This window comes from Anser anser (genome assembly GCF_964211835.1).
Source record: "Anser anser genome assembly, chromosome: 8".
NCBI lineage: Eukaryota > Metazoa > Chordata > Aves > Anseriformes > Anatidae > Anser > Anser anser.
In genome coordinates, this window is record NC_139728.1 from 24,332,217 (window position 1) to 24,354,200 (window position 21,984).

Sequence of the window (21,984 nt, forward strand, 5' to 3'; positions counted from 1 at the left end):
TGCTTATGCTCCGACTGTCCACAAGGTCCCTACTCCCAAATAGGGTTGTAAATATTGACAGCTCTCAAGTCACCCTGTGCAAATTCCCTAGCCCAGGCTCACAGATACCAAAATCTTCCTGCACTTGTTCTTCAAAGAAGCTAAGCTCCTGTATTTAAGTCTAAAACTGACTTGAGAGTATTTCTAAGCTTCTAGTCCACTTCTGTATGCACCTGCTTACGTTCTGGTCCCACACCAACCATCTCTTCTCTTCCCTGCACCTTAGCATCCTTGGGAAAGAAACCTGAGTACACAAGAGGAAGGAAAGTAATCTGCACCCTTATGGGTTCCTCCTTCACAACACACAGCCGCTGGAGACACCACAGCTCCGGAGCAAACCTCAGTGCCCACCTGCTGCTCAGCCTGACTTGTGCCTGATAGGACAGGTGGGCTCACAGCACATCTGATGCTTCATCCAGACTAGGTCCTCAGTTTGCACACTCCCTTTCACTTGGATATAAAACAGGCCCGTGAGTCTGACCTGCTCGACCTCCTTCCCCACAGAAAACCATGTGAACGCTCACAGAACAGGAGGTGTGCAAAGCACCTGGGCACACAGAGAAATGACCCAGTTACTCAAGACCACTCTGAATGCAGCAGTTAACTGAAAGACCATTTCCCCACTCACGTGCATGGTGTTTGATACCTGGCTCCCAGCCAAAAGGTAATGGGAATCATATAGTTAAATCCCCAGGAAATGCTTTGAAAATACCTTCCAAGAGTGATATTCTGCATTTCAGAAATAAATAAATAAACCCTTTCTTTAAAAGAAAAAAACCTCACCTTTATAATAGCACTTTGCACTTTTATAGCATCTTTCATCTGAGGCTATCAAAGCACTTTGGGATGCACACGCTAAGAAATCCATTACAAAAATTATAGATATTCCTAACTTGACTCTAGTCACTTGCCTTAATTTCCATTTCTTTACTGATACTCCCAGACAGCGTCTGCATAGATTGATGCAGTCAATGCTACAGGCGACTAGATAAACAAATCTACATACAAATACACACTCCCTCCCCCTAACTCTCTCTTACAGCAAAATTAAGTATATTTCTACAGCACTGTCCAGTGTATTGAACTCTGTGGGGGAACAAGGTATGTATACGGGAACACCATACACTGCTTTTCACTTTCATTCCACTGCGCTTCATTAAACAGACTTTTGCTGTTTCTTAATTTTCTTTGAGCAGGTCCTCCTGTATATATCTGATACGAACAAACAGATTCTTTCTGGGTACGAGCCAACAGCTGCAACCCTGAAAAATATCAGCTTCTTATATCATTAACTGAGTTTCCATGGTGCCCTGGGGCAGAGATATTGATGCTTGACAGCATTATCACTATAAAGTAACTTTACAACTCTATAATTTAACTCTATGCTTCCAGTAATATTAAGAGCATTTGAAATTGTGGCTGTAAACCTTGACACTCTTTCACACAGACTGGGAATTTGAAAGAGGATTTTGTTTTCTTTCCTCAAAGACAGCCCAAAACATGGTATTGAGAAAGAACCAAAGAGTGGAGAGATGATGTGCAAAGAGGTCACTCTTAGGGAAATCTCTGCAGGATCAGGATTAATGCCACTTTTTGCAGCACACAGAAAGGAGCCTGTTTCTAGGAGCTTAACAGAAGAAGGATGAAGAAGTAGACCTCTGGAGGTCTTTTGCAGAGTATATGCCTGACTGACTTGGAAATCATCTTGGCAACAAGCTCTAACTCAAGTTCAAACATAAAGCACACTGGGTAACCTCTGCAGAGCTCCCTCAGCTTTATGAGCACAGCCTTTCATACCTCATTGGCTTTTGCTAGTAATGTTGCCTTTATTGGGTGGGAGCAAACCTGCAAGGGCTATAATCTGGCTTGTGAGGATCTTTTCTTAAGGATACCGCTAACACAGCTAGGAGGATCAGGGCAGGCAGTTTCTAAAAACAGAAATGTAAAAAAGCCCCAAATAGCCAAGTACATTGCCCTGGAGGACTGGCAGATCCATGAAGCTCTAAAAGTTATAGATGCTTTTACTATAATTGCAGTTTGCATACAGATTTCTTTTCCCCAGGACAAGCATCTACTGAGATCCAAGTACTCAAAGAGGAGTCTGGATATAAGCAAATGACTGCTTCCTCCAGTGGATTTAAGTTCTCGAATCCCCTGTGGTCAAGCAGCAGGCTTAAAAGTTAAGAATAAGAATAAACCTGGTGGTCCCAACTGTGCCAACAGTCCAAGATTCAAGTACCTGCTAGGCACCTGAAGACACTCCAGTCAATCTGAGCTTTCAATCTGCATGTACCAGTGTGTACACAAGCTGCAGCCACATAAAGATATCTTTTATGCCCATAAACACGACAGAGTTTAGCAGTGCAACCATGCCTTGTTTAATGGATGCAAAGCTTCCAGTTCAACACATAGAGTGAAATGGAAAATACCAAATCATATCTCTGCAAGTTGGTTCAGCTGTAGTGTTAAAGTATCAAGCTCATTTCTAAGCTGTTTGTGATGTGAAAAGACTTACCTAGGGATAATAGTAGGAATGTCTCTTACTTCTGTGTTCTTCACCCATTACTTCCAAAGTGTGTTTTTTTTTTTTTTCAAAAGAAGTATCATTAAATTCATTCTATATATTGAGGGCTTTGAATCAAAGAAGTAAATTGATGCACTTAGCCATACAAAGGAGAATCATTCCATCAGACACCCCATCTTCTGCTCCACTCAGAAGTGATTTCAACAAGTAAATCCATATACGCAGATGATTAAAGGCCTGCCTTTGGGTGGGGGCCTCCCCCACCTGGGAGAAACCATTAAGATTAAAACACACACCACAGCTGAGGACACGCTGCTAGTTCTGTTGCCCACCTATATTGATGATTATTCTCCCTACAGCTACAATCATACCAATTCTTGCCTTGTCTCCATCATTTCTATCATCCACCTCATGGCAAGGCTTTGGAGGAGTGAAACCCTTTATGCTCTCTTATGGGCTGCCTGCTGTGCAGCAGGGATCCCGTTCAAACACTCTAAAAAATGAAACCAATAGATTTGAAAACTGTTGATGTGAGGTTCCTTTACTGGCCACTCTCAGGTCAGGCTGTGATGGCTGCTGCTCAGTGGCTACAGTGAAAAGCAATTTTGGGTGTGCAGCACCCAAGTCCTGCAGCACCAAGTCAGAGCAGCACCAAGTCCTGCAGCTGGGGTTTCATCCTTCCTCCCCCTCTTTTATCCTTTGCTCCTTGCCCAGCTCTGAGGCTGGTGTGTATCCAGACAGCTCAGCAGCTGAGCTGCTGGTGGTGAGCGCTATGGACAGTTTACATGCTTGGTGTCATAAGCCCAGTCAGTGCCTAGTAAAACACGGTATTTAATGGAAGCGTATCAGCTCATTTTAAAGCTTCGTTACCCGATGCTCAGCAAACTGTTGCTATGCCGCCTTTTAATCAGTTGCCATCAAACGTGTGCATGTGTGAGAAGGGTTTTAAACATTTCTCTGTCCACTTACTTCCGACAAGCCTACAATCCTTTTATTATGCCTTTGAAACAGAGTCCATTCACTGTTATCTACAGCACATGTTATCGTAGGGTATTCTGCAGAGCCAGGCTTGTAGAATGTATCCCTAATGTTTCTTGTAAAGCAGGTACGTATCAGTTAGACACAGACCTACCAGGCACACACATACCTCTTAAAGAACGTCTAACAGGACATTCAGGAAGTTACACCTGATGCAGTGTTTCTATCCTGCAAAGCACAAGAGGCACTCCAGTAATAACCATCACCTGTATAATGCTAATAAAGGCCCGAGACATTCATACAACCATGTTAGCTCTCTTTTTGGAAGAGAACAGAAATCCAGCACTCCACAGGATGCTGGGATCCCAAAACATACACTCTCTGCACAGAGTGATGGAAATTCCTTCACTCCCAGATTTCATTTAAAGTAAATTCTGCGCATTTTTGTTGTTGTTTGTTTGTTTTAATAGAACAATCTAGATGTAATCCTCTGAATGCTCAATCTTTGAAGTATTAATTTTGGAGAATACATTCAGTCATACTGTCTGGAGAAACTGGGAAAAGATTTTCACTTTTAATGATACCTTCCCTTACTATTTTTAATTTTCTTACTTTTCTCATTGAAAAAATGTTACTGCCCACACTGACAATGTCAGAATTTAAGTAACACTATTATGCTAAAAGTTCATCTCCCATTTTCACGTATGTAAGGTATCCATTTATCTCAACAACTGCTAAGTATGTTTCAGTCATGCGAGTCAGAACAAAATGCATAATCTTATGCAGTGTAGAAATATACCTAATACAGTCTCACATAAAGGTTTCTACAGACTGTGGTTTTAGCACCTAAACTCTAAGGAACATGAAGAGAGTAAAAAAAGAAATTCATACCCTTGTACAATGGCACGAAAGGGGGTGGTACTGTGATCTTATTTGCCATGAATGCTGTAAATGAAAGAGGCTGACAGGTAGAATTGCATGCCACCAGTGCAAACAGAAGACTATTCACAGTTTGTTCAGTTTTCTCACCTGTCAGATGGGTTTTCTACAAGGCAACTCTAGAAAAATGTTAGGCTAAATAAATATTTTTGTGGAATCTGGAGATTATCAATTGTTTTGATCTCTACATGAGCTAGTATAGCTCGTTTCTGAATATGGGGTATGGTGTCCTCTGTAGGCTCTGCTCAAGACTGTGGGTTGCATAAATTCTGTCAGTTCCCTAAATTGGAAGCTGAGTCTCAGTTTATACTTCTTCATCTAATACTATATGCTTTGAACAGTTCCAGCCACTCTGATCCAGTTTCTATTCAAAAACAAAACAAAACAATAAAACAACTCCATAACCTAACAGCATCACCGTGGGATGTTCATCCTAAGAAATAATAATAATAATAATAATAATAAAAGTCCTAAGAAATAAGGCTTTGAAGGCAGATTTCCTGCAAACTTTCCCTATCAGTTCATGGTATTTGGGCTCACTGTATTTTCTTCATTTATTTGCTTGACTTGCTTTCTGCATGTAGCTAGATAGTTAATAGAAGCACGCCTGTCCTTGGAGGCCAATGTGAGCTGACTGGCTGTGTCTTTGGTTCAGGTCCATTAAAAAATCTGAGCAGTAATTAATCACTGACTTGCAAATAGCTTGGAAGAACCGTTCACGCTAAATGGGAACATTCTGCAGTTGTTTTACTTTTGGTCGCAGGCACTTCTGTGAGATGAAACTTCTCCCTTGCCAGGATACAGTGTGCATAAATCCAGCCGCTCCTGTGTTAGAGCGGACCAGCCCAGAGACTGCCTCAAGCAGCTCCATTTCTTTCTCTAACTAGGAAACTGCACACATGAGGAAGAGCTGTCATAAGCAACCCTCCTGAATCCTTTTGAAAAGGAAATAATAAAACCTACCCAAGGCAAAATGCCAGCAGTGCATACTGCATGGGCAGTCTTCCTTGCTTGCTCTCTGCCAGTCTGGTCAAAACCAGCCTCTTCTCCTTTTTCACTCAGCTGGGTAAATCCGGGACTGTGGAAATCAAGCCAATACCTGAGTTTGCCACACCTCACCAACAAGGTCATCTGTGATCTGGAGCCTGCTTGCCACTGACGGGCACAATGAGCGAGCTGTCTGAGGAAGACAAACCAAGCAAATGGATAGAGACACTAGACCCCACACCCAAAACATCTGTAATGTGAAGCACAATAAAAAAACCTTTATGGAAAAAGAAACTAAGCCAGCATGACCTACAAGTCATCAAGAAAAATGTATTCAAGGGACTCATGATCTCATTTGTGTAGGGACTCTTCCCACTCCTCACTGCTAAAACTGCTCTTGATAAATAAGGATGATAAATAAGCAGTTGTCAGTACAATGAGTACTAAGTGAGGAGGAAAATTAAAAGTGAAACTAAGGCACATGCTCTTAAAAGGCCAAAATACCAACATAAGAAAATAAATACCTAAACCTAACCTAACAACATGAAAATTTTGTTCTCAGTGACAAGATGCAGTACGTATGTGTGTGGTGCAAAAAGTTATTCCTTGGAGATAGTTAACCTTACTGGGCATAAAGGAGCTTGTATTTCAAATTTTGCTTTCAGAGAAACTAAACCAAAACCAAAACAAAACAAAAAAAAACAACACCCAAATGATTAAGAATTATTTTCCTTGCTCCCCGGTTCTCACTCTTACTCCCCCACCATGTGCATACATACACAGATAGCGAAGAATTATGTGTCATATGAAAATTTTCCCCTCGCTACCCTAAAGCTGTAAACCTTCCCCTACTTCCAAAATGCAGTGGAGAGTTAAATAGGCAATCACAGCTAATCTTCCTCCCTCTGCAATATTTCTAAACCTGTGGAAACTTCAAAGCTACCAAGATAGAATGATAAAATGAAACAACACACCCAAGCTTGAAGTATGGGCACAGGTTATTTGATTGAGTACGATGACAAAAAAAGAAAAGAAAAACATAAAAACAGATCATTAGACCAGAATTCTACAAATTGTTGATACACTGAGATAGCCAGATAGATACATGTTTTTTGAGCAATGAGACATTGCATGTACACGAGTCCTCAAAAATGCGGACAACTCTGTCAGTTTTATTTGTAGAGCTTGCTTTCAATTTCTTTGTCAACCAGTATTAAAGATCTGGCCCTGAGGCAGCTGCAGAACCTAATGGACCCTTTAGAGCCTTTTGGCTGCAGTTCAAAGGCAGAGAAGATATTTTAACTCAGCACCAAAGATGCACTTTCAACTTGCTATTAAAACAATGACACAAACACAGGTATAATGAGAGAATAAGGAGAGAAATGAAGAAAGAAATGGAAGACTGTGGAAGGGAATGGATCGGAGGCTCTCCAGGACTAGTTTCTATAATAAGTGTGTGAGACAATCTCCTACAAGAGGGAAATAGCTTATTTGATCTAATATGCCTTTCTCTTCTTGAATTTCCACAGTATGGAGAATCAATATGAGGGAAATTAAAGCATCAGGAGCAGACTCACATTTCTACTTGTGTGTTCCTATCTCAGCAAACTCTTATTGAGATAGAAGTATTTACCTTAAGTGCTCAGTTCACGTGCGCTGCAAGAGGAGGCAGGATTTCAAAAGGATACATGCTTCTTCTGTGTACGGGACAGCAGTAGTAGTTCCACCCACGATGTAGCTGTAGAATGAGACTTCCAGCGTGTAGCAGTAGGATGTATCATTTAACAGCCCACCAAGAAAACGCCTGCCTGTCCCTGCTTTCACGGCATCTCGGTTGAAGGATGTACTGGACTGCAGGGGAAAGAACGCAAAGACATGAAGAGTTCACAAGTGGAACAAGGGAAGGGTTGGGAAGGAGTCTGTTAAAATAGAAAACAGAGAAATTCGCTTTGCCAAATCCCAATTACGTTATTTGAGACTGTGATATTTTTCAATGGTGGCCTGGAGAGACCATTAATGGAAATACAATTCTGGCGCGTAGGCTATAAATAACGCCTTGCAAACTTTCACAAAACTAATCTCAGTTCACAAGTCACATTAGCTTTTCTCCTTCCCTTTTGGATAATACTTAAAGAAAGCCTGTTGTATGCACGAGCCAAAAGGGAACTCTCCAGACCCTCCATCTCAGAAGTTATGATGGATCATTATTTGGATATTTAGTTCCTTCTCTCTGCTGCACATATATATATATATATATACACACACACCATAAGCCATATATACTATAAGCACTCCCCCAAAATCCTTATCCTGGACTCTTTAAGCAGAGTAGAAATACTATAGTATTTACATTTTAGTGAAACTTTTTTACCTAAGATATTTGATTAGTTCTTAAATTAGGTCACACAAATTTCCACTTCACTAACTTAAATGTTAACTGGATGTTGCTCTCTGGGTGGAAAAATATACCGCACTATTTTACAGCATTAGCAGCACAGTACAAAAGACGGTATTTTGTGCTATTACTGGAGATCTGGCTTTAAGAACCATACAGCTTTATGGCTATTCATTTGAGGGGTGGAGGGGAGGATTCCAAGTACTTCCATAAATGAGCTTTAGCTCTCCTTTGAAGGCATGACATCTTGAAAATAAAGGGGAGATCATCAGGTTGATTTAAGTCTTAGAGCCTGTTTCTACTGACTAGACTAGACAGAAAAAATGGAATCTGATTTCATTTTGGCTACCAGACCCTATCAAAAACCTAATAAATATTAGACCGAGTCAATCTCAGATTAGCACAAGCTAATGACCATTGGAGAGAGGAGAAAAAAAAAAAAAAAAGAAAAAAAAAGGAAGCATAGTAGATCCAACTTGGTTTGATTGTATAAAAAACCTTAGTATCTTGTGCGCTGAGACTTTCACATTGCCAGAGAAACGTAAAGAACCCTTAACATATAGCTTATGGTTCAGTCATTGTGCCCACAGTGAATTATCTGAGCTATCCAGGGGGTCCTCCTATTGAACCTTGCATCTTCTTTTACTAACACAATATTAGTATGTATCAAATCTTATCAAAACCTGGGAAAATAAGACCTTTTTTTTTTTTCTTGTAAATAAGATAAATAAGTGAACAGGAGAGATGCAATCATTCAAAATGTTAAAATCCTGTAGACCGAGAGAATCATCCTAATTAATACTGAAATAAGCAACAATTCTTGATGAATAGCATATACCAGAAGATATAAAGAATGGAAATACGTGTGGATTTATTAGCATTCGGAATGTTTTCAAGTCTCTCATGTTACAAAAAGGAAGCCTTTCCAGGTTAATTAGAATAAGATGGAATTGGGTTTCTTATTAGCATTATATAGATAGCTTTCTAAATGTGACGTCGTCTTTGTGGTAACATAATATTTAGCTTTGTGGTAAAAAGTACACAGAACATATTCTGCTATATACTTATCATATAATTTTCTTCAAGTTGCATATCAGGAACCTTGAGGATGCTCTGAATACCTATGGGACAGAGAGATAAAGCGCTCTTAAGAACTGATGGGGAAATTAATTGTTAATTTGTTCTATGGAATGAAATACTTGAGGAGGTTTGGAAGAGGGAAAGTTTTCTGAATACCTGCAAAAGACGTCTCCAAAAGACTACCGAGACTCTGGAACTGAGGAAAGCTCTGTCTTCAGTTAAGATCAGAAACAGAAAGGAAGATGATCATACTCTTGGGGATTGCCTCATAATACAAGTACACATTAATTTCAGTGGACCGTGCTTCATGTTCAAATGAATGTCTGGTGGAACATTTAATGCACAAAAGCATCAGCTGGTGAATATGGGTGTATGAAGCCAGCTCAAAGAAGACAACACGTGTCAGAACATGGCGCTGTGGTTTGTGAGCAGAAGCATCACTCACAAGAGAAATGAGCTAATTCTTTGTCTCTACTCAGCATGGGAAAAACCAGGGAAATGTTGGAGAAGTGATTCAGGGCAGACATTAGGGACGGAAGTGCTCCCACAGTTAGGAAACTCAGGTACTGATTGACGTAGAACACCTATGAAGATTATGGAATCTCATCAACTACGTTTACGAACAAATTGGACAAGTATCTGTCAGGTATCTGTCCATCTATCTTTGGGATACTGTTTGGACACGAGCTCCTTTTTTCGGCTGTATTTCCCATGATTTCAATCAGGCTCGAGAAAGGTTACTAGTTGAATTCCTCAGAGATGATTCTTGATATAAATCTTACATAATATTTTCATCACAGTCCTTGGCACAGTAAAGGAGGACCATGCCAACAAAATTTGCTGATGACACAATGTGGAATGAATCATCATTATGGAGGAGGCTCTGAGTATCATACAAAAAAAGCAGTGGGATGACTTTGAGAACTGGAGTGATAGTAGTCAGATGAAACTCAGCTGCACAAGTGCCAGGTCATGTACTCAGGGCCTAATAAAAACAATCTCTGCTATAAGCTGAAACCTCATCAGCTGGAAATAGATGAAGAGAGATCTGATGTATTACTTCACTGAAGTGATTTTTGCTTTCTGGAAGAAAATAGCTCAGAAGTTGGATCTAGTTATTGGGAAAATTATACTTGCCATATTTCAGAAGTGAAGCATAAGTAAATAATTCAAAGAAGGATTTTTAAATGGCCAAAAAAGAAAACAAAATTTGGATCTTTCCACAGTTCGGAAATAGCATTTTATAATGCTATTTTATGTTGTAATTTTATTTTATTCTCTCTCTCTCCCTTTTTTTTTTTTTGTAAAGAAAAGTTCCAGTTTCACCTGTACAAAAAAAAAAAAACAAAACCCTTCAAATGGTGGCAATGCCATTAATAAAATCATCTGTTCATTTCTTTGCCAGGGAGTGCTGCACTTCCAGGGCTGGGGAGGGAATGGGACTTCACTTAGATGCACAAATGTAGAGTCTGAATGTTAACTTTGCCCCCATTTTGGAAAAACAAAACAAAACAACAACAAAAACTCTGATGGCACAGATCAACTTGATATCTTCAGTAAGAAGAAAGATCTCTGATTTGACTCAAGGAGGTTGAGGGAGAGAAAATGTAATGTAAACCATTCAAATATGAACACATGCAAGTTTTGAAACAGCAGCTTGGGCTTGGCTCTAGAATAAATGTTACATGCCAGAACATGATTTTATATTTTAGATGAAAAGAAGAAAATACCAGATTCAAGAAAATTCAAGTAGTGGCAAGGAAGGGCTGCAGGTACTTGCCTGAGCTCAACCTTCTACTCACTGTCTCAAGTCACGAAATATAGGATGGAAAAATAAACACGCAGACTACTGATTGCTCACCAGAACTGATCTTGGCAACTGATAATGCTGAAACAAAGGCTATGAAAAGCCATGTATTATCATGGCAAAGAAGGAGCCTTTTGCATTCACATTTATTTAATCAAACTCTACTCTGGGGAAAAGGGGGAAAGAACACAGGTCAGGTTGTCCACAAATGAGTCTGTTGTTTCTCTCTGAATCTCTTGCCCTAAAACCCTTGCAAAGCCGAACTGAAGTCATCATTAAGCAAATGCACTGAGCAGGCACAGCAGGAGAACAGCTAAACAAATATTTATTTCTCCAAGGCTGAATCGCATGGGAGTGTCAACAGCAGCAGCAGCAAAAAGTACAAAATTGAGAAGGGGGTTGGAGGATGGGGATGGGCATGGGAGGGAAGCAGGGGGAAGAAAACATCAAAGACTTTGAAATTCTTAATTAGAGATATTTGTACAAAATCAACAGTAATTCATTATTAAAATGCACATATATATTAAAGCTCACAGAAGAACTCTGCTTCCCAGCTTGTGTGAGAAAATTCAGTGAACAAATTAGCTATCTTCAGGGTTAGGAGGTGCCAGGCAACAAGAATCCAATGCTGAAAGAGTAGAGGAGGAAAGGCGAAGGATTCCCCCACTTTCTGCTGGGAAGAAACAAATCAGAAAACTACACCTGGAGCCCTACACACACTTGGTAGCCTCAAAGTTTTCTGATCCTTTCTCTACATCTCAGGCATTTGTGGCAGATTTCTCAGGCCTCCTTACCAGATCTCATCCCTCCTCCCCATGCTCTGCTGAACGCGTTCTGTATGACTGGTTTTCCCATTGGGAATGATGATGATCCTCCAGACAGCACAGAGAAATTCATAAACCAATTGGAGCTTATTCAGGTATTGTGGTAAAGAGATGTGTGGGAAGAAAATATGGAAAAAAAAATGATGTGCAAGTTATTTTTGAAGTAGTCTCAAAGAAGAAGAAAAAAAATCTTGGCCTTTGTTCAGACCTTTCAATGTGCCAGAACCCCTGTCTCCAGGGCAGCCTTGCCTCTTGGCTGTCGAGGACACTCTTGACCATGCAGTGACTCTCTTTAGTGAATTCAGCCTCCTGGCTCACAAGTTCAACAGCTCAGGCAGCTTCCATATGGCTGAGGGATAGTCCTGGTTTCTTGGCACTGCTCCACTGTCCTGCTAGCAGCTATGGAACGAATGCCCTGAGCAGTCCACATTCACAAAGTAAAGGCAGGCAGTTTACTGATTGCTTCTGCTTGTCTGTATCAAAGTCAGAAGAGGGGCTCCAAAGACAAAAAGAAAAACAGCACAATTCTATATCTGACTGAACCTGCCCAAGTCCTTCCTTAGGCTTCCTGGTGGACTTGGATGCTGAGAGGTTTCTGCTTGGTGGGGGCTTGCAGTGGTGGGATCTCCTCCTCAGTGCGTATGGATTCACAGTGTACTTGTCCTGATACATCATGAGAAAGCCTCAGGTTACATAAGAGGAAAAATAAGAGGCAAAATCCAGTAAATCTGGGTCCACTCTTCTGTAAAAGATGAGATGCCCCAAAGGGCTGAGATATCAGTCAGGCTCAGTGTCCAGCCTGTGATGGATGGAAGCATCAGTTCTACCTTTCACTGATGGCAGGGGAAAGGGACATGGTACAAAAACCATTGTTCCCTTATACAAGAGCTACTGGGGAATGAATCTTTGTCTTCTGAAATTACCAAACACATTAGGGAGAAAAAGGATCAAGGGATGACCGCAAAGCAAGCCAGGCCTTACCAGGCTCCCAGCATGGGAACCAGGCTATAGACTGCACATCATTTACGATCAATCTTTAGGTGTTTCTCTAACCCAGCAAGAAAGGAAACTGCAAGCTACAGATAACTCAGAAATGAATTAGGGGAGAAATCATCAGCCAGCCTGAAATCTGGTCACAGGCTATGACAGATTGAGAAAGATGAGTTTCTGATTTAACAAGGTCTAGGGGGTTCCTGTAATCCAACAGATACATTTTACCAGCTGTTCACATCTACTACAAAACTATTGATTGCTTATGTGCCCATGGAAGGAAGTATCAAACTGCATATGGTTTCAAAAACCTGAGCTCTAGTGTGCATGCAAATGTTTCCCACAAGATCATTTCTCTTTACAAACAGAGTATCTGCATACTCAGAATAAAGACATCCTTCCCATATGCCGATATAGATGGCTGAGGTAAGTCCAGGAACTGTTTTACAAAAGAATGTAGCATATTCAATTGTACTCTCTCAAAATCAGAGAATCTTGTTAGAAACCCTCCCTGGAGAAGAGCAGTGACATAAAAATGATGAGGATTCATAATTATAGAATAGTTTCATATTACAACATATAATTAAAAATATGCTAGGTCACCTTATGCCATTTCCATTTGGGAAATAAGCTTTATTTCACAATTGAAATGATCAAAACAAATGAAAAAAACCCTCCACACCTTTTGCTCATTCTGCAGTTGAGCAATAAGCACTTTACCTACTGGGATAAACTGGGAGCATGCATACAGATTGCTTCATGTTCTACACCCACCAGCACCAACAGTGGCCAAGTGTAATCTGGACTCAGATACAACCTCACCACAGTTCTCTGCTGATGCTGCTCTCGCAGCTGAAGAGCAAGCTTTATTTCTGGAGGTCTGACCTCTCTGAGCCCTCAATTCACTGTTCCAGTGTAGCAAAAAAGGTGATAATAAAAAAGTTAGTAGTTAGTGCTCTAGAAAAAAGGAACGACACACTTGTCATCAGGGAAGAATAGATGTGCCACTGGGAAATGGACTGGAGCCCAGGTGACGTCAAATCTATCTCTATGAAGAGTTTTACGCTACCAGCTATAACTCACTCACTCCCATTTTCTAGAGTGCTTTATTGAAGTCTGCGGAAGCTAGAAAGAGAGCACAGAAATGCACCGTCTTTGAAATCTTTGCCACGGAAGGTTGTAAATCATGATATCACAAATTGTGACTCTTCTGTTAGCCCCTCCACAGGGTGCTATAAGAGGGGTGCAATTGGCAGCTCGCTTTCCCCATATGGACAGAGCTAATTGCTGCCACGGTGTGCCCAGCAGTCGCTGCTTTGACCCTGCCACTCTTCACAGCTGCTAGCTCATCATGCTATCTTATGAACAAAACTTATCTTCTTACTCCTCTGGAAGCACTGAGGAAACTTCTCACTTCCAAAGCCAACTTAACTCTCTTCTCACACCCACCTCTCACCAGCTCCATTAACTCTCTTAATAGACTGGAAAGCATATGTGTTAGTGTTTTTTTTTTGTGATAGACTATCAACTCCATGCCAACTGGGTCTGGAGACATGGAAATCATGGCATTCGGGAGGCTGCTTTCAGGCAGCCTTCTTCCAATTTATTTTACAAACAAGCTGCAGACAGCATCTGAAATGTAGATGGATTAAAAAAAAAGAAAAAAAAATCCCAAAGGCAGATGGTAGCAGAAAGCTGATCTGAAGGAGGCAGCAGGTAAAGAGGAAGGATTCTGGGAGCAGAGATGTGATGAAATGGCAACAGAGCTCAAAATGACTCCCTGACTCATCTCACCTTGCAGCTTTGCTGCATTTCTGATGCACAGGAGGGAAACACATTCAATCTCAAAATCATTCATGACTACTGAAATTTGGGTAGAGGAGGTTTTGAAAAGTTCAGGATTGTTTCAAATAGGGATCCCATTACTTAAAGATTTTCCAAATCCCTTAGGGACAGACAGATTGGGTTGATATTCTTGTGACAGGGTGCTCTCACTTCTTGCTGACAGCTCCAATGTTAACAGCTTTTTGTTTCGTAACTTCTGTGCCTGGTAGGAAGCACTGAGGTGGGCAGCAAACCTTGGGTTTAATAAGGGAATATTCTCTGGACTAAGGGAAAAAAATAAAGATTTCAATTTGCAGAAGTCTGAGACAGAGGAGATCTGACTAGTCCTAAGAATGTGAAAGAGAAAAGCCTGAAAATGAAACCTTAAAACCAAATATTCTCAAATCCTAAGACATTTCCACCAATTCTACTACCTAGCTCATTTTTCCTTCCTCCTCCTACTTGGTGGAAAGTAGACAGCAATCACCTTTTCCTTAAAGGCAGCATCACGCTGTAGGAATACCATGAAGACGACCTGCCTAGCACTGCACTGTCAGGTTTCGAAGTGAAGTTCTCCTCAGAGAAATAATAGTTTAAAAAGTACTTTGTCACCACACACACACACATCTGCTCCCTGAGGGGCTCCATTATTCCTTTAATGTATAGTGAAGGAATACCGCATCTTTCTCCCCCTCCCCATCCCTCCCAAGTGACTTTCAGTCATGCCTGCTTAAGTTTGCTGACAAAAACACATATTTGCATGGCCATTAAGAGAGGGGCTGGAAGGAGGGAGTTTTAGAAGCTCTCAGTTTATGCCTCAAAACCAAAACAACCAAATTAGCTTTTCTTTCAGAAACTCAGTGGTTAGAAAACCAACTGGGTTTCATGCTTCAGGATTTTGGCAGTTCACTTGTGAGAACCATGAGCTGCACTTTTATTCTCACCACTCATTATCTGTGCTTGGCTCTGTACAGTGCCCTGCCGTTTGGCTCCAGGACTGCTGGAGGTCTCCGCTGCCCGTCTCGGCACCCTGGACCAGTTACACTGGCAGCATTGGTGTCGGGATTTCACATTCCCCAGAATTCATTCTTGTACACTGAAACGTACTGTTAGCTTCCACTTCCCTGAGTGCTACAGCACCAACATTGCTTATCGAGTTCACTGCCTTCACCCCAACAGCTAACACAACCCAAATCCAAATCAAAGCAGTGGCTCTTCTAAGAGAGCTTCTTAAACAATACTCTGCAGCCAAGCTAAGCAGAGTGGCAGCGGCCTTACCTGAGGCCTTCACAAGGTCAGTCGAGCACACCCTTACTGAGCTGAGCAGCCCATCACCACCTACTCAGAAAAGGCAAGAGAAGGAGGCAGGTTTCACCCCATCCTTTAAGCAAGCCTAGGTTGGAGTTCCTCTTACAACCAGCATCTGCCAACCCAAACACATCCACATATACACACTCAATGTAGTCTTTCCAAAACACGCTTCCTCAGGACCTCTCAGTTTCTTCTTCAGTGAGCCTGGTTCTCCCTCTCATCAGAAGCACACGTAGCTGCCTACCCAACCATTAACCTACACCCAAACCCATCACCCACAAAACAGAGAACGTCTGGAGCCTATCTCCCTACAAATAGCCAGCCCAAGCTTTGACTGGTGATGTATAACAGAACCGCACATGCTTCAGGGTAATAATGAAAAAAGGATCTGCTTTTCCTGTTATTTATTTATTTATCCTTAAATAAATGCAATCTCAGCTTCCCAGAGCACATCCTTCCTTGAAGATGCCAAAGCTGGCATTTCCTAGTCTAAGCTCTACAGAATAATCATGCCGTTTAGAAAATAACTCGCATCTCTGGAGTTCTCAGTTTCCCTATTTGTCAGTAGAAAATGAGACATTTCCTCAAAAGATACAATAAAATAGCCTCTAGCAATAGCCTGCAATTCTTCTCTTTACAATAGTTTTATGAGCGTGTATGCAGTCTCCTGGGAGTGCTTTCATAATCATTTATACAAATGATAGAGACTTAGGACAATGAGAAGCAGAAAGGAATTCAACCATCACGCATGCGGTTGCTTTGAACAGTCTGCAGAAAAAGTGGTTTGTTGTATGGCAAAGACAACGCTCCATGAGGAGTTGCTGTGTACCGTACATCCACTCCTCTTGGGCTCTCTCACTGCTCCAGAAACAGTTCTCTAAAGCAGATTTCTATTCTACATATATTAACATATCATACACTTAAAGCGATAATACCCAGAAAGAGATCCTGGGAAGGGGTGAGGCTCCCAGTTCTTAATCTACTTTCTACCTCTCCTTCGTGGCACAGTTTGTGCCAGCTCAGTGAAATTTTCACCACTCTACAAGAGAGATGGCTTGCATTTGATCGTAAAGGAGTTCCTTTCATTTGTGCCAATCTGGAAGGCTGTCACTTGCTCCCAGCTCCTTGACATTAGGTAAGAATAATGATGGCCTTTGAAAATATGCCATGAAATTGCTAAGAAAAGTTGTTTCTTCTGTGCCTGTTCAAAATTTCTACCTGTGTGGGGATGGAAAAGAGACTGTCAACTCATATGCACAAACAACACAGCAAGAAAGTAGTGAAAGAAAATCCATTTACCCCCCCCCTCCCCCCGCTTTAAAATACAAATTAATTCAACCCTCTGTGTTAAAAAAGAGGTGGGTTGGCTCAGCACAATGTAATAGAGCAGTTTGGTTTAGCCATGACTCTTGTGAGACCAAAACCTATCCCAAAACCTATCATACTCAGAAGCACGGGCTTTACACTCTGTTCCTTGTGCCACCAGACATGTTTCCTCTCTCCCCTCACCCAACCTCTAAGAATAGATATTTAAATAAATAAATAAATGGAGAAACAGTCCAAGAAGTGAAGCAGTGTGCAGAAATGCATCCCAGAGGGGCAATAAAGCAAATAATAGCTGTATTTGTCTTCCTGGGAATGCCCTGATATAAGACAACAGAAAAGACGGTAAGATCACTTTTTGTCCTCAAGTTTTAACAGATTTCTGAGTAGATCTATTAAGCTTTTATGATGTTAATAAAGCCCACCTGAATGCAACAACTTTTGCCTTTCTGAGACAATGGTCTTTTTGGCCAAAACAGCAGAGAAGCATTTAGGAGATGGTGGTTGGATTGAGTCTGGATTTTACTTTGGGATGAATCTCAGGTCTGAGCAACCTTCTCACTGCTTCCCTTTCCCTGCCCAGCCACATGCAACACAAGTTTTTTCTTCTTTATTTCAGAAGAGATTATAGAGTTTTGCTCCTGGAACGTTCACCAGCTATTATTACTCCCTCTGGTACTTGTGCCAGCACTTGCTTCAGACATGGCCCCAAATACACTGGGATTAGTACAGGGATCAAAAGACTAAGAAGGAGCTGTCTAGCCAGGTTGATAACAGCCAGTAAATAGGAGGAGGTTTGCTGGAAGAAACAAAACTTCCCTAAGAAAGCTTGGATGGATCACGGGTGTGCTATGGAAATGAGAAGACCTAGATCATGTGGAAATCAGGAAAGCAATAGAAAATACAGATAGATTCAAACCTTTGAATTGATTGTTAAATTTTAGATATCCAGGCTAAAAAAGTCTAAATGAACTTCAACAACAACAACAACAAAAATCAAGATCAACAACAGAAAGTAACAGGCCGGGCTATTTCATGTTTGAGTCTTCTCATCTTGCCAAGACAATGACTCTCTCAAAGATCTGCCTTTCCCAAAGGAAAGCAGGCAGGTCCTTATTCAGAAACTTCACTACTGAGTATGCGGCACAGCATAAACCATGGGGAAGGCTGTGTGAACTGCTGACAAAGGCATTGGATTGGCACTTGGGAGACCTGGGTTTTATTCTCTGATTTCCCCAAGCGAGTACCCTTTCCACCCTCTCTCCTTCCCTTCTCTTTCCCAGAAGGGCTGAAAGCTCTGGGAGTTGCGGACTTCCTCAGAAGGTTAACTCAGTGCCCAGCATAATGGGATCCCAAGTCTCTACCATGGTCTTTGGATAACCACAGCACACAAAGGAAGGCAGACACTATTTCATGGAAGCTGCTCTGCTGGGAGGTTGAAAGCAAAAAAAAATAAATTAAATGAGAACTCAAAGGTATCCCAAATACCACCAGTTCTGAGCCAAAAGGAACAACAACAAAACAAACAAAAGCAAAGCAAAATAAACCAACAAACCCCATGAGATTAAGCCAAGTACTTAAAAAGGCCAGTCTTTTTCATCTCACTGCAAAGAAAAACAATCTTTACAAAATCATAAAGCTACCCACGAATGGCTGTGGTTGTTTCTTTTAAATGAACCAGAGAGAACAGATGGTCTCTTCTCATACTGTCACAAAGGTCGAAATTAGCCACTCCTAAGACTAGCAGGTTCTTGAAATGTTCAAGTGCTTGTGTCTGGTCGTTATGACTAATCCACTCTCCAGAACAAGAAAGGTCAAATGAAGAACACCCCTCCAAACACCGCACCAACTCCTAGCCATGGCTGATGTGTAATGCACTCAGACGTGGTGTCAACAGCTGCTCCCTAAAACCCAGTGAGTCAGCCTTTCAAAAGAGCTTGTCAGCTCTCACTGTTAGAGCTTTCATACTGATTCTATTTACTTCCCAATGTGTAAAAATAGCCTTCCTAAACCTTGAAATCATGAAATGTTTTCCTTACAGAATTTGTCCTTTCCCCCCCAGACAGCTTCCCAAGAATCTCTCTCATGTATTTGAGAGCAAAACTTCCTAGTTCTTCTTTCATTCCCTTTCCCATTCGCGTGCTGACAGCCAAGCCAAAGGCAGGCCTCCATTTCTGAAGCCATGCACAAATGAAGAATTTCTGGTCCCTTTCACAACTTTTACCTGCGAACTGCAGTCAGCCTTCCAGCATACTGTGAGGTTAAGTGTTCTGCTCAGCAGACAGGGTACAGAGACATTGGGTGACTTGCCTTTGGTCCTACAACACCGTGCAGGCACAAATCCCCTATACATCCCCTACTCTAATCACCTACCTCCCTCAGATGCTGTCATTTAAATAAAAAAGCCTATTGGAAATGACAGGTGAAGAAAGCAGTCCAGGCATGAAATGCACTCTAAAGTATATTAATAGAAGGTTGCCAGACAAAACGGCACAAGGCATTTGATCGCATCATCTAGGCTTGTTGTTCATGCTCCTTTGCATCTGGCTGCGTGATTTCTGCCAGATTCTCGGCTGGAGGAGCAGGCTAGGATTTGCCTGCTTTCCCTAACCCGTGCCGGGCTCAGCTGCAATCATGCAGAGCACTGAAAGAAATCCCTTTGAGTTGGGATTCATTCCGAACATGTAAAACCCAGACAAATGACTGCTTCTCCAAAGTGAATCCCATTTCACAGCAAGTAGGTTATTAGTGTGGAACTCCATACAAGTAGCCTGCATTCAAAAGCCCTCTGCATTATTAATAGAAGATGAGCTTTTGACATCAAAGGAGAACCATTATGTATGCTAAACGGTGGCAAAAATTGTACCCGCACTTCAAACCTTTTCAGTTCTTTGTCCCTTGTAAATCAATCAAGGTTGACAGATGCTTTAAGGAGAGTAATCTTTTCAATGATACTGTCAATGGATAACATAATGGAACATTGTCTCTGTGCTGTGTGAAGACATGGAGCTAGTCAATTATGGACAACACTTCATGCAGCCGCCAGTTTTCACTTGAAGTGCTGCTGTTGAAGTATTATAATCCCAACAAATGGCCGCAGCAGCATACAATGTAAATGAGACCTCCTGAAGCTTTGGAAAATTAATTAGTAACAACAGTGGTCCATTCCCACACTTTCAAACACCAGCCTGGTAATGTTAACGATGCACTTCCCCCCTTCCCTTCGAGCAGTCAATAGGGCATATTTACATACACTATTTTTAATCTTCAACAATTTTCTTTCCACCCTTTTAGAAAATGCAGGAAGCTCTGGATTCTTTTCCTCTCTTTCAAGCAGCAAAATTCACCCCTGATATTTCTAACGAGTCACATAACCCACACGGCTGGAGCTGAAAACAAGGGAACAGAAACTTTCCCACTCAGACCCAGCAGTAACATTCACTCCTCTTGCTTCACAGACATGGGACACTGTGGCTGTCTCCTCCTCCAACATCTCTACACCCTCAGCTGCCCTGACAAGAATGGCTTGGATGGAGGGCAGGGGAAAAATTTCTGGTCTCAAGAGATCAGCAGAATATAGGTTGAAAGCCCAGTGCACTGAGTGCAAGCAGCACCTGGGTCAAACTATGATGCGCTGGATGGCAACGTGTATGCCCGACTGCAGGTTTCTACAGAAAGGAGATTGAGAGTCAAAGGGGAGAGACTGCTCTGTTTATTTACCTATTGGCTTCTATTTCCTGCGTCATTTTCTCAAAGATTTTCCCTTTGCCAACTGGGACTTGCACTTACAGGAACACAATCTTCCACAGTAACAGAGAGAAATCCCACACGCGAGTACAAAATTTGGAAATTCCTCTCAACTGCAGGTATTCATAGGTACGATCTGTGAGCACCCCCATAACAACTCCACTTTTTTGAAACAAACAGGTGCAGATAAGAAACTCCATCACTGAGATCTTCTCTGACAAAAACAGGCTCTTGAACCCTACTCCTGCTTCTCCAGGCTCCAAACAGCTGGGAACAGCTGCATCTGCTTTTTCTTCTTATTTAGTATCAATTCATCCTTCTGTGCTCTGGACAGCTGGCTCCAGAAAACTTCAAATTGCAGCAGTTCCCAGAATCCCCCCAAAACAGACAATGGTTAAACAATGCTATGAGGCAACAGAGGAAGCAACAGCACCCCACCAGGTATTATCCAGCCAGCTGCCATTGTGGGTACATCCTGAGAAGAAGAGGGAAACATTCAGTCTACAAGAAACTCCCTCCTTGGAACAGAAAAGACAAGAAGTAAAGAAGTAAATCTTCTGCCTAGCTTTTGAAGTGCCAGCAACCAATCCAAACTTTCTCCCACTCTTTCATTAAATAAACTACCATAGACTAGAGGAACAGAGAGGAATCAGGAGTTTTGATTCCTCCTCCCTTTTGCTGGAACAAATCTGTCAAGAAAACAGTGGCACAGCTCTATTTCAATACCCACTTTCTATTCTTAAGCTCCGCAGTGCAATATGCACAAACACAAGACAAAAGATTTCTCTACTGCTTCTTGATGAGAAAGCTTCAGGCTAGCATTCCTGCCATGATGAAAATGGCCTTTTTTTTCCAATTATGCTGTGCAGACTTGTCTGCTTTTTTGTCTGATGTCAGATTTTGTTTCTCTAGAGCTAAACACATGGAACACAGAAGGGGTTCCTCTCCTCCTCCATCTACCACCTTTGCCACAGGCTGGTTGGGATGGCGCTACAGAGGAGGCAGGCATCATGACCCAGCTGTAGGAGACCTGTGCTTATCTCTCTGTGCCAGGAAGATGAAGTATAAGCAACAAGGGGACAGCAGAGATGGGAACAATGTGCCGTGGGTAACAAAGGGGGTTAGAAACATGACAGACATAAGAACAGGACCCAGACAGTAGGTTCTTGCGCTCTGCTTGGTGCAGGATTCCAAACTGATTTTTAACGGTGCTTGT

At 41.7% G+C, this 21,984-nt stretch overlaps 1 protein-coding gene across 3 annotated transcripts in view; it reads right to left on the reverse strand.

Moving 5' to 3' along the window:
- Window positions 1–21,984, reverse strand: part of LOC310903394 (BEN domain-containing protein 5) — a 932,737-nt gene that overhangs the window by 81,430 nt on the left and 829,323 nt on the right. For all 3 annotated transcript variants that reach the window (XM_083846602.1, XM_083846600.1, XM_083846601.1), the window contains one exon: window positions 7,156–7,318. In XM_083846602.1, coding sequence (XP_083702728.1) covers window positions 7,156–7,318 — 163 coding nt within the window. The remainder of the gene's footprint in view (window positions 1–7,155; window positions 7,319–21,984) is intronic.